Source organism: Leopardus geoffroyi, chromosome B3 (genome assembly GCF_018350155.1).
Source record: "Leopardus geoffroyi isolate Oge1 chromosome B3, O.geoffroyi_Oge1_pat1.0, whole genome shotgun sequence".
Taxonomy (NCBI): Eukaryota; Metazoa; Chordata; class Mammalia; order Carnivora; family Felidae; genus Leopardus; species Leopardus geoffroyi.
The window spans coordinates 136,410,924-136,424,334 of record NC_059337.1 but is presented as its reverse complement, the minus strand read 5'-3'; the positions used below and the strand labels follow the sequence as shown (position 1 = coordinate 136,424,334).

Here is a 13,411-nt window from a genome sequence, read left to right as displayed (position 1 = left end):
AAAAAAATATATATATATATATATATATATATATATATATATATATATATGTATGTATATATTCCCTTAAACCTGGGTGTCAGGTTTCCTGTTCCCTTTTGTTATGCATAATACAGAGTTGAGGTTATTTGGTGTTTTGGTTTTTGCACTCCTTGTAGGCCTTATTTTTCTCCCATGCCCATGGTATTCAACCAATCCTATTAGTGCTTATAACAGACTATACCTTTAACACAGTTTTTACCTCATTTTTGTGGGAAGGAGAATATTTGGTTGCTTGGAGAGGAATTTTATACCATGAAGTTTAAGAGCTCAAGCTCTGGAACCAAACTGGATTTGAATCCTTCGCTATCATGTTTTAACTTGCTTGACCTCAGGGCAAGTCACCTGTCTAAGCCCCTATTTTCTCGTTTATAAAATCAGAATAGTAACGTGTAAAGTAGCATTATAAGGATTAAAAATATATAATATTAAGTGATTTGACTGGCACCTGATACATAGTTAGCATTCAGTAAATATTAGGTGCTAAATACTATTCATCAGAACATATTTCATTCATTACCATGTTCTTTTCTAAAGCTTTGTGTTTAAAAATAATTTTATAATTATATTAAACCTAATACTAATACTTTATAGATTTTTATTAGGTTATTACTGATTATAAGTTTTTCTTATAATTTTATCACTGCTGAGATGGGACATGCCACTTATCAAACTATTGTAAATGTCTGGCTGTTTGTCATTTTACAATTGGTTTTTCTCAGCAGGAGTTCTACAAGCAGATTAAGCCTGTGATACTCTGAGGCATCTATGGTATCTAATGAATTAGCATCTCTCAGATGCATCCAGCATGATTATATGATAGTTATGTACCATTTTGGAGAAAATTAAGAAAATAGTCACCCAAATCATCATCTGTGATCTGTGATTAAGACGAGGGCTTAACTTCCAGTTAAAAAACACTGTGAGACTAGCCTGTTGGACAACTTGAGGGTTGGAGTGTACTGTTCTCATCCTTGTGTCCCCTATGCCTGGGACATGGTGGGCATTCAGTAAATGACTTTAAATTAATGACGGTTACTTTTTATTCCAAATTAGATTTAACTTCAAAAGTTAAAGCCCAGTTTTAAAAGGAAACAAATTCTGTCAGGGGAGGCTAGGACCTTGAGACTAAATATGTCCTTCAAGATGGAGAGGTGATTTAATGGCTTCAAGAGCATCATAAAAAGAGGCAGTATAGGCAGACAGCCAGAGTGGTGTGGATAAAAGAGTAGGTTCCTGGCCTATACTGAGAATGTGTTTTATTCAGACAAATAGGCAGTCACTATTAGGGAGGTGGATTAACAGGTAATGGGGCCTCAAATTGCTGGCCTGGCATTTTAGGATTAGATTTAATTTCACCTGATATCCTACATAGCAGATTAAACATAACTTTATCTCTGTCTCCTCCAAAGCCCTAATAGTATAGTAAAGAAGTAAAACAAATATAAACCCTCAGGACAAAGATACCTGAGAGGAAAACAACAGAGGAAAAAGGATATTGAAAATATTGGAAGCTGGAAAGCAGATCATGACTGATTATTGGCTTCCCAGAGAGGAGAGGTCTGTAACTCTAGATCCTATAGAGGAGTCTACTGAGGATAAGGGAGGCATTTCACAGGGGCTACTTAGTACTCTAGAAAGAAGGGATAAGCGTGGTGAACTAAAAAGAGATTTGATTTTAAGTCTGAATACTGAATGGATGAACCCTTTCCCCCCACCATGGAATTCACCTTTATAGGTGGTGTGTGTCAGAAAGGAATGGGGTTTTGTTTTACTTCATAAAGTGAGCTGGTTTTCTGAGTATGCTGTATTAAATAATCCATATTCTCTTCTGATTTGTGCGATCTTTTATTAAGTTCCCACATAAATATGGGTCAGTGCTTTCTATTTTGTCTCCATAGCCCATTTGTCTGTTTTTGCATCAGTATCACTTGTGCCAGGTGACAAATCCTAACCTGCCCTTCAGTTCTCTTCTCTATCCCCACCCCTCCCCCCACGAAACACAATAAACCTGAGATTTATTTTTTGAAGAAATTGAACTAGAGAGATCTCAGATCTGGAAATAGCTATGAAAGGAAGGGTGGGGGTGTGGGGTAAAGCACAAAGTTGAAATCTGAATTTATGTAAAAGCCTACAAACTAAATGTCAAAATCACTCCTCTTCCCTGCTCTAGTCCAAGCCAGGCAGATAAAAGATTAAAAAAACTGGAGCTCTGGCACAAAAACAGACACTCAGATCAATGGAACAGAATAGAGAACCCAGAAACGGACCCACAAACGTATGGCCAACGAATCTTTGACAAAGCAGGAAAGAATATCCAATGGAATAAAGACAGTCTCTTCAGCAAGTGGTGCTGGGAAAACTGGACAGCGACATGCAGAAGAATGAACCTGGACCACTTTCTTACCCCATACACAAAAATAAACTCAAAGTGGATGAAAGACCTAAATGTAAGACAGGAAGCCATCAAAATCCTTGAGGAGAAAGCAGGCAAAAACCTCTTTGATCTTGGCCACAGGAACTTCTTACTCAACACATCTCCAGAGGCAAGGGAAACAAAAGCAAAAATGAACTACTGGGACCTCATCAAAATAAAAAGCTTCTGCACAGCGAAGGAGACAATCAGAAAAACTAAAAGGCAACCGACAGAGTGGGAGAAGATATTTGCAAACGACATATCAGATAAAAGGTTAGTATCCAAAATTTATAAAGAACTTATCAAAAAACAAAGAGTCCAGTGAAGAAATGGGCAAAAGACATGAATAGACACTTCTCCAAGGAAGACATCCAGATGGCCAACTGACACATGAAAAAATGCTCAATATCACTCATCATCAGGGAAATACAAATCAAAACCTACTGAGATACCACCTCACACCTGTCAGAATGGCTAAAATTAACAACTTTGGCAACAACAGATGTTGGTGAGGATGTGGAGAAAGAGGATCTCTTTTGCACTGCTGGTGGGAGTGCAAACTGGTGCAGTCACTCTGGAAAACAGTATGGAGGCTCCTCAAAAAATTGAAAATAGAACTACCCTATGACCCAGCAATTACACTACTAGGTATTTATCCAGGGGATACAGGTGTGCTGTTTCAAAGGGACACATGCACCCCAATGTTTATAGCAGTACTATCAACAATAGCCAAAGTATGGGAAGAACCCAAATGTCCATCGATGGATGAATGGATAAAGAAGATGTGGTATACACACACACACACACACACACACACACACACACACAATGGAGTATTACTCAACAATCAAAAAGAATGAAATCTTGCCATTTGCAACTACGTGGATGGAACTGGAGGGTATTATGCTAAGTGAAATTAGAGAAAGACAAAAATCATATGAGAACTTTAAGAGACAAAACAGATGAACATAAAGGAAGGCAAGCAAAAATAATATAAAAACAGGGAGGGGGACAAAAACAAAAGAGACTCTTAAGTATGGAGAACAAACAGGGTTACTGGAAGGGTTGTGGGAGGGGGAATGGGCTGAATGGGTAAGGGGTATTAAGGAATCTACTGAAATCATCATTGCACTATATGCTAACTAACTTGGATGTAAATTTAAAAAACAAAAATTAAAAATAAAAATAAAAAAATAAAAACAAAAACCACAAAAATAAAAAAACAAACCTTGGAGCTCTAGAAATAGTGAACAGCCCAAGAACATATAGACTGGTGTGGGGACTGATGCGGGGAGTGCCATGATGAAGTTATGCTCAGGAATTACATAGTAAAAAACCAGTTTGCCTTCCAATTCTGCAAAGAAGAATAAGTCAGCAAGCCTGCTTTTGCAACAGAGTTTCCACACAGCTCTTTAGTGCTTCATTCTTAAATATGAAAACCCATTAAAGTTGAGGAAAACTTCCAAATTGACACACAGATGAGAACGGAGTATTAGAAGAAACCATTGAAGAAAGCAGAAGAAAACTTCAACAGAAGCAAAATGCCCTTATATAGGGGTCCCTGGGTGGCTCAGTCAGTTAAGCGTCCAACTTTTGATCTCAGCTAGGTCTTAATCTCAGGATCAGGAGTTCAAGCCCTGTGTTGGGCTCTGTGCTGGGCGCGAAGCCTATTTTAAAAAAAAGGAAAAAAAAAGCCCTTTTATAAAAGCGTTCTGTTGAATCAATGAGACATAAATAGGATTCTGTAAGAGTAAAGACGGGAGCTGTTGGAAATAAGGTAGCAGAAATGAAAAACACATAAAAAGATTGAAAGGTAAAATTGAAGAAATCTAGAAAGTAGAACAACAAAGATGGACAAATAGAACTATAGTATTGGTCAAAGTGTAACAATTTAACAAGCAGTGGTTTTAGAAACATACGAGAGAAAATGGAAGAGAAGCCAGTGGTAATACAAGAAATACTGCTAAAGCTAAAGGAATTTCTGTATTAAAAAGTTTTATCCCTTTCTCTAGGGAACTCTAGAGAAAAAGAGAAGATTCTACAGTGTTGCAGAGAGAGAAAAATTAGGTTCCATACAAAGAAATAGGACTCTGAATACTGTTGAACTTTTCAATAGCAGCAGCTGAATGCTGCAATCCAGTGGCATAGTGCCTTTAAAAAGCTGATGGAAAATTATTTTCTACACAAAATTCTATATTTAGCCAAACTGTCAATCAAGTGAAAGGCTAGATGAAGGCATTTTTTTCAGTCTTGCTTCAGAAAATTTTTCTCCCCTGCAACCCTACTGAGGGAAGTTACTAAGGATGCATTCCACTAAATCATGAAGTGAACCAAGAACAAGTGTGGGACCCAGAAAATGGGTCAAACACAGGAAATAAGAAAGGGAAATCCTAAGTACTAGCTATATAGTAAGTCTAGTGGGCATCAAGTCTAGACTGGACTAGGAGGGTGAAAGTCTCCAGGAACATTAAATGACAAGTGGCATTAAAAGATTTCATGGGGGCAGGAGGGATTCCTGGGTGTCTGTCGGTTAAGCATCCGACTCCTGATTTCAGGTCAGGTCATGATCTCGTGGTTTGTGTGATCGAGCCCCGCATCAGGCTCTGAGCTGACAGCACAGAGCCTGCTTGGGATTCTCTCTCCTTCCCTCTCTGCCCCTCCTCAACTCATGCATGAGGGTGTTCTCTCTCTCTCTCTCTCTCTCTCTCTCTCTCTCAAATCTTAAAAAATTTTCATAAACCTTTTGGTGCTTTTATGAAGAATTAACAATAGGTTTATAGAAAATGAAGCAAGTGGGAAAAGTAGAAAATAATACCTCCAAGAAAAATTTAAAATTGCATATGGAAGAAAATATAATTCTAGTTGCACAGCTTGGCTCAGCAGTAAGCAGTATTTAAATAGTCCTAATATGAACACTGAATATTGATTTAATAAAAATTATAACAGAGAGAGAGGTAAATATCAGAAGAAAAAACTTAAGAATTGACAGTAGTTAGTTGCCTCTGAGGAGCAGAACTGGGAGTGGAAAAGAGATAGGGCAGGGGGGGTTGTTTTTAGAGGAAGCTTTTTATTACCACTAGCTACAAGACTTTTTAAATTATGAGCATATGCTGCTTTGATTACAAAATTAATTTTTTTATGATATGACATCAGTGCTCAAAAGAACCAGAGAGACCTAGATAGGATAGGCCATAATCCTAAGGAACTGGGGGATTTGTCATACAAATCAGTAATGTTAACTAAAAAGATCGTGCTTATCATTTTAGGTTACAAAGGGTTTTTACTTTCTCTCATTTGGTTGTCCTGACAACCTGTCAGTATGGTGGGGCTCAGAGTTGAATAACTAGCCTTTTCTCCAGGTTGTCAGTGATAAGGTTGTGACTCATACCAGCTCTTCTGACCCTAAGCCCAGAAACCAGTTTCCAGGGATGAAAGTGGGAGGCCACTGTAGGCCTGTTTGTAGGAATGAAATAGCAGACTAGTGATTGAAGCATCAACTCAGAGGAGTCTCAGCCATGAACCTGATTTGTGCTGAACCTCTTCGGTAAATGAGGGAAATGTGGGCCCAGCTAGGAGGTTTAAAAATTGAGCAGGGACCTGGGTAGGTCACCACTCAGACTTTGCTTCAGAGCACTTAGCTAAAGAACAGAGGGCTTTGTACTGAGTAGGCTGCTCTTTCCTGAATAATGTTTCTGTACCAATTATTTGACTTTTGGCTGCCAGCATAAAGACCTTCTTCCTAGTTTTGAGAAATTCCTCATTATACAGGTCTTGATAGAAGGCAGAGCACACCTCCCAGTGTAAAAACCTAAAAGGTTAAATGCTTGCTTTCTCAGCCTTCTCACTGGTTAATGTTTAAGCACATTACCTGGGCTTTTTGAATAGGAGCTCATAGCACAGAGAAGCAAGGACTATAGAAGGGTGCCTGGCTGGCTCAGTTGGTAGAGCATGCAATGTCTTGATGTCAGGGTTGTGAGTTCGAGCCCCTCACTGGGTGTGGAGATTACTTTAATTAATTAATTTAATTAGTGGCACGTGCGTAGCTCAGTCAGCCATGATTTTGGCTAAAGTCATGATTTCAGGGTCATGATCTTAGGATCTTAGGTATGGAGGCTGCTTAACATTCTCTTTCTCCCTCTCTCTTTGTCCCTCCCCCATTCACACATGCGTATACTCTTTCTCTCTCTCTCAAATAAAATTAATAAATACATTTAAAAACATTATTTAAAGGCAAGGGCTATAGAGAATTCTTTCTGTAAGCAGGGTGAGAGCCGCAACATCCAGTGGAAAAGAGAGAGGTCAGTGGCAGTGATGCCGATGATGGCATCCACTGTCTCTACACAGAGCAGGAGCTGTAGTGGCCTGGGGCCCAGAGCCACACGGGCTACTCACTGGGCTCTTTCCCTGATGTAGTCCTCAGTGCACAGCTTTTGTTCTTGTTTGTTTTCTGTGTCTGGTCTTCAACTTTCCCAGAAACTATGGGCTAAAGTATCCTTTCAAATAAAGTCCTTTTCTGTTGAAGCCAACTAGAGTTGTTTTCTGTGGTTATAGCTTGGAAGCCTGGTTGATAACAGTACATATATTAAAAAGACCAGTGTATAAAATTCCAAAATAGGTGGCTAGATTAGAAGAGCCTCAAAAAAAGGATCAGGTGTTCGATCACTGCTTTCACAATGATTTTAGCATGCACTGTGTAAACACCTCTGAAAACATGAGCACCTTGGTGAGAATATATATTGATTTATAATTTTCTGAAAAAAATTAGAAAATTCACTCTTTAGAGGAACTATAGGTTTTCTCATGAATTTTTAACAACCCATGGCCTACCATAAGAAGGGGGTATATGATGTTTTCTTATTATAAAGACTCTTGACCTCAGAACAAAATAGCCCAGATTATCACCAACATGTACATGCATGCATATTCCAGCTCAGGATATTTTACAATAGTGTACTTTCAATTGCAGATTTTATTTTTTTAGCTTGATCAAAACTGTATTTTTCAGTCTTTGGAATATGAAATTTACTTATAACAACTCCAAAGTGGACCCTGTAATGCATTGCCCATATTTTTAGTTACAATGTATGTGATTATATATTTTTTTTTAATTAAAAATCTAACAGAGAAACAGCTGAAAGCAATGACCTAATTTTTCCCTTAGCAACTTGGTCAGATTTCAAGAGTGTGTGACTTGAAACAAATGCAAAGCAGTAAAGACTGTCTCCATTCACTGAGCCATTCCTCCCTCTTCCTGTCCTCTCCATTGTCCCCATGTTAACACTCTTCTTGTGTCTCAGTTCAATTGAACTGGCAGTTCATTTTACTTCTGTCTATAATTATTTCCTCTTCAGCAAGTTAGTCTGAATCTACTTCCTAGAGAATAATGGAGCTAAGTTAAAGACCATTATCAACAGATCAGAATAGTAAATGGAGATTTCAGTTAACCATGCAATATAGATGAAGAATTAATCTCAGTTTCAGGAATGCAGTTCAGGTGACTCTCAAGTTCTGTATCTGTAATCATAAGGATACTTAGCACTTAAATTCTTTACTCAAAATTATGAGTAGAGTTCTAAAGCATAATATTTTATTGCATTTTTTTATTTTAAAACTTAAACCATTTTTCGTGTAGACTACAAACTCTCCACCTCTGCCCCTCTGCACACACTTTTCTTTGTCTTAGAATACCTTTGCCTTTGACCACTAAATGTCCACGTTCTGCCCCACTCTTTAAGACCAAATTCACATGCTACTTCCTTTGTTTCCTCTCAGGCATTCCAAATTAAAAGTATTTTCTACTTCCTGCAAACTTCCAAAACACTTTCTTTATGTTTCTTTTAGGTTTTTACATCTTCTAACTTATTTTGGAATTGTCTTTGTACATGTGTCATTTCCTCTATCAACTAGTATATTATATACCCCCTAAAGACAGGGGCAAAATCTTAGTCCTCTTGAATCACCCAAAGAACCTAGCACAGTGCTTTTTTGCTGTTAGTGGACTCTGAGTTACATATTTTGAATTATCTTTTTTTTTTTAAGTTTATTTATTTATTTTGAGAGAGAGCGTGCGTGCATGCGCACATGTAGGGAAGGGGCAGAGAAAGAGGGAGAGAGGGTCTCAGGCAGGCTTGGCAATATCATCACAGAGCCTGGTGTGGGGCTCAGACTCACAAACCGTGAGATCGTGACCTGTGCCAAAGTCGGATGCTCAACCCACTGAGCCACTCAGGTGTGCCAAATTATCTTTAATACCTATGAAAAGTGAGTAACTTTTTCTTTTTAAAAGGGGGGGAGGGTATGTAATAAATGTTTGACTGTAGAAGTTATAAATAAAATTAAAACACTCTAGGAGATAAATATGAAGCAGTATTTATTTTTATTTTTTTAAGTTTATTTATTTTGAAGAGAGTGAGTGAGCAGGGGAAGGGCAGAGAGAAAGGGAGAGAGAGGATCCCAAACAGGCTCCGCACTGCCACAGCCCTACGTGGAGCTCAAACTCATGAACCGGGAGATCGTGACCTGAGCTGAAATCAACAGATGCTTAACCAACTGAGCCACAGGTGCCCTTGAAGCATTATTTTTAAAATTAAGTTTAGAGTTGGTCTAAATACTGTATAATTCTGTACCATTAAACTCAGTTTTAAGTTAAATTTCAAATAAAGTTGTCTTATCAACTTTTTATTTTGTTGTCCACTGTTATGTAAATAAGATGTCAGTTGAATTTAAAATATTCTTGGAGGGCTCCTGGGTGGCTCAGTCAGTCAGGTAAGCGTCCAACTTCGGCTCAAGCCATGATCTCACTGTTCAGGAGTTCAAGCCCTACATTGGGCTCTGTGCTGACAGCTCACCCTGGAGCCTGCTTTGAATTCTGTCTGTCTGTCTGTCTGTCTCTCTCTCTCTCTCTCTGCCCCTCCCCCACTCATACTCGGTCTCTCTCTCAAAAATAAACAAACATTAAAAAATTTTGTTTTTTTTTTTTTTTTTTCCAACGTTTATTTATTTTTGGGACAGAGAGAGACAGAGCATGAACGGGGGAGGGGCAGAGAGAGAGGGAGACACAGAATCGGAAACAGGCTCCAGGCTCTGAGCCATCAGCCCAGAGCCCAACGCGGGGCTCGAACTCACAAACCGCGAGATCATGACCTGGCTGAAGTCGGACGCTTAACCGACTGCGCCACCCAGGCGCCCCTAAAAATTTTTGGTTTTAATATTCTTGGAAGCCATTCAAGGCTATTAATCTTTTGAAGCCAGAAAATTTAATCTGAGGACAGTTAGAAGCTTTTTCTCAACAATAAACAAAACTTTTCTATGCATACTAAAATCCCAAGGATGCCACAGTCAAGGGAAACGGTGAAACAGAGGAAGACTTGCTTGTTTTGGTTTGGTTTGTTTTTCTTCCCCAACACAAATTTTTTATTATAGTCAAGATCTGAGAGATTTAATTTGAACTTTACAGACATTAATATAATCAGACAAAAGATGAAATGCTGTACTCAGGTCATTATGGATATGAATACAAAACTTTGAACAACATGGGGACAACGAAGAACTGCACATTTATTATTTAAAGTGTATATTGAACTCTAGACACCACGAGAATAGCGGAAAGCATCTGCAATGATGCCACCCAGTACAGTGTATTCTGAAGTAGAGACTTGATTTCAAGTTAGCATTTTTTGAACAACATTGCTATGCAAGGTGCAATACCAACGAGAAGAGAATTAAAAGGAGCCGTGTTTGAATGTCACTATGTACCTAGTGTCACGATGGGCACTTATATCTTTTCGTCTTCACAACAATCCTGTGAAGCTCAGAGAATGGGTCTCTCATTTGCTCAGGTTCAGAGATAAATAACAGTACCCAAATTAAATGGTATTTTATAAATATGAAGTCTGGGGTTAGATCTGTGCTCCAGTCCTGGCTCTGTCACATGCTAACCATATAAATTCTTCCCGGTTTCTCAACTCGAGCTTGTCTCTTTCTCTCCATTGAAGTGTGGGCATCAACCACTATGCCTGACAGTTGGGAGGGTCTTAACAAATGTTTTTAAAACTGACTTACATTAACTCTTTGGTAGATAATTTCTAAAGATAGAGCTGAGTTGTTTTCCTTATGCATCATTCGACAGCGTGGTTCCAAGTTTCCAAAGTCTAAAAAAAAATTTACCAGATTCAGACTTTTTTTCAACACTGATACATAGGATTACAATTGTAGGGAACATTCAACATTAGATGGCAAAACAAGGCCATAAAAAAATGGTCCACAGAGCTTTCCCATGGTGGTAGACTGCTTGGTGTAAAGTGGCCTTTTCTGAAAGCCCCAACTTATTTTTATTTTTCTGATTCTGCAGTAGTCAAATTTTGGCCACTCCTCTTCTGTTGCCAAGGAATACAAAAATGTAATGCAACCCAAGATGCAGGTTATTTGGGGGAAGACATTAGTGATTGAGGAAAAAAAATGATAGAAGGAAGAACCTCAGCATTGTACAAATATCCTGGCTTTTCAAATTCAGTATTGAGGTACAGAGTTGAAGTTTCTGCCTTAAAAACAAATATTATACTTACCTCCTAAAATATCTAGAGTAGAAGGACTTTGACCAGACACAGGCGTTTTAGGAATGGTGGGAAGAAACTATTCCAAGAATTAAGATGGATTAGTAATGACATTATTTAGCTATTACTGTGTGGAATACTTCACTTAATCTTTATGGTAACCTGTATGGTAGCTACCATCGCTGTTCCCATTGTAGAGATGCAGGAACAATTGCGTTGTTTCTTCCCCAAGGCCACTTCTGCTGATCAAATCTGCTTTATAGATACATGAATGTGTGTTTCTATTTCACGTGCATATCTTGTTGTGTAGTGTAAATAAATAGTAGCACACTATACATATTATTGTCTTGCCTTTTTCACACTTAAGTTTTGGAAAAACGGTGTCAATACATGTAGAGTCACTTTATGTTAATGTATTTTTTTTGTTTCTAAAAATATAAGAATTGGGGCACCTGGATGGCTCAGGCAGTTGAGTGTCCAACTCTTGATTTCGGCTCAGGTCATGATCTCAGTTTGTGGGATTGAGCCCTGCATAGGACTCTGCACTTACAGAGCCTGCTTGGGATTCTCTCCCTTTCTCTCAAATAAATAATTAAAAAAAAAAAAAAAAAAAAAAGATTCACTCTCTCCCTCAGCCATGCACACACGTGCGTGTGCTTTCTCTCAAAAAAATTAAAAAAAAAAATATATGTGATATACTGACGTTTGGATATTCAGATAATACAAATAATACAAAAAGTGTTTAAGAACCGTTCAGTCTCACTTCCCAGTGAAAAACACTGCTAACAAATAGCGCCTTTTTATAAATGTCTTGTAAAGACTGAATCTTACTTTGGAGTATGTATAACTGACCAGAAAGTTCTTGCCTTCAACTATTTTTTCATATATTTAGATGAAACGAAATACCAGTTTCTATTACAAGTTAACATGGGGTGGCCGCACTATGTCTCCACGAAGGGAATGACTTTGATTTATAGAAAGACTTTGAGTTCAACATAAGAGACTCTTAAAAACTGAGAACAGGGGCGCCTGGGTGGCGCAGTCGGTTAAACGTCCGACTTCAGCCAGGTCACGATCTCGCGGTCCGTGAGTTCGAGCCCCGCGTCAGGCTCTGGGCTGATGGCTCAGAGCCTGGAGCCTGTTTCCGATTCTGTGTCTCCCTCTCTCTCTGCCCCTCCCCCGTTCATGCTCTGTCTCTCTCTGTCCCAAAAATAAATAAACGTTGAAAAAAAAAAAAAAACTGAGAACAAACTGAGGGTTGATGGGGGTGGGAGGGAGGGGAGGGTGGGTGATGGGTATTGAGGAGGGCACCTTTTGGGATGAGCACTGGGTGTTGTATGGAAACCAATTTGACAATAAACTTCATATATTGGAAAAAAAAAAGACTTTGAGCTCTGTTTTGGTTATCTTCGCTATAACATTTTCGTATACCTCATACGTAGCATTGATACGTCTGTAAAACTTCTGATACGTGCTTTACATGTCATGGCATTTGAAAGTGAAATATCCACACATCAGAAAGTTGTGCCAAAACCCCCAAAACACAGTTTGCACACCTGTACATCTTTGTTTCTAACCATATTCCTCTTCAATCATAGTAGAGTTAGGCCTTTTCCAGAATGGGTTGGTTTTAATACCGTTTCCACTGTCCATGTGTTTCTTCCTGATGGAAGCTTACATTAAAGAACAATACTGAATTTTGACACTGATTCACTAAAATACTTCTAGAAGATCCATAGGTATCACATTGGTTCTCTAAACCTGTTGATGTCTGAGCTGTATCTAATTATGAGAGGTTCAGAAATTTTTCTAAGCTAAACTGAGATTAGTTTTTGTTATTCTAATGCATCATCTTAACTTCTAGATTGATAGTTTTTGTTTATAAGTGTAAGCAATAAATACAAATATAAAGTATCTAAAGTCTTCAGTGTCGTGAGCCCTACTTCTAAACTACATTTTGATGTCAGATTTTTAGAGATACTAAGTTAAATAGAAGTGGATGAATACAATGTTGTAAATCTGATCATTGTAATATCTCTGTAATCTTGAGAGAATAGCAGCAGCCTGAGTCTGCAGCAGATATAGATGAAAATGGTACATTATGGAGGAGAAGGAAGAAAATAACCTATCAATTCAAACAAACCTTGGTATAGAATTAGCACTGTGACTCCTATACTTTATTTATTTAGCAGACTTACTGTATGCCAGACCCCAAGATTGAAGTAGTGAGTCTTGTAATAAGTACCCAAACTGTGTAAGTGCTCAAGTAGAGCAAAGCACTGTATGAGAGGGGAACACACAGGAAGAAGAGCCCCAGACCTCAGTATAGGAAGTTAGGGAAGGGAGGTCTGGAGAATGAATGGGAGTTAAATAAATAAAGATTGGAGATAAAGATTAGGCAGAA

At 38.3% G+C, this 13,411-nt stretch overlaps 1 protein-coding gene across 5 annotated transcripts in view; it reads left to right on the top strand.

Annotated features, from left to right (window-relative positions):
• The window catches only part of BTBD7 (BTB domain containing 7), an 88,147-nt gene that overhangs the window by 33,714 nt on the left and 41,022 nt on the right, over positions 1-13,411 (top strand). The window contains exon 4 of one of the 5 annotated variants that reach the window (XM_045448302.1): positions 2,213-2,464. The exons of the other annotated variants lie outside the window; for them this stretch is intronic. Within the exon in view, the coding sequence (XP_045304258.1) occupies positions 2,213-2,238 (26 nt within the window). The 3' untranslated portion in view covers positions 2,239-2,464. Of the gene's footprint in view, positions 1-2,212; positions 2,465-13,411 lie in introns of those variants that run through there. 5 annotated transcript variants of the gene reach the window in all.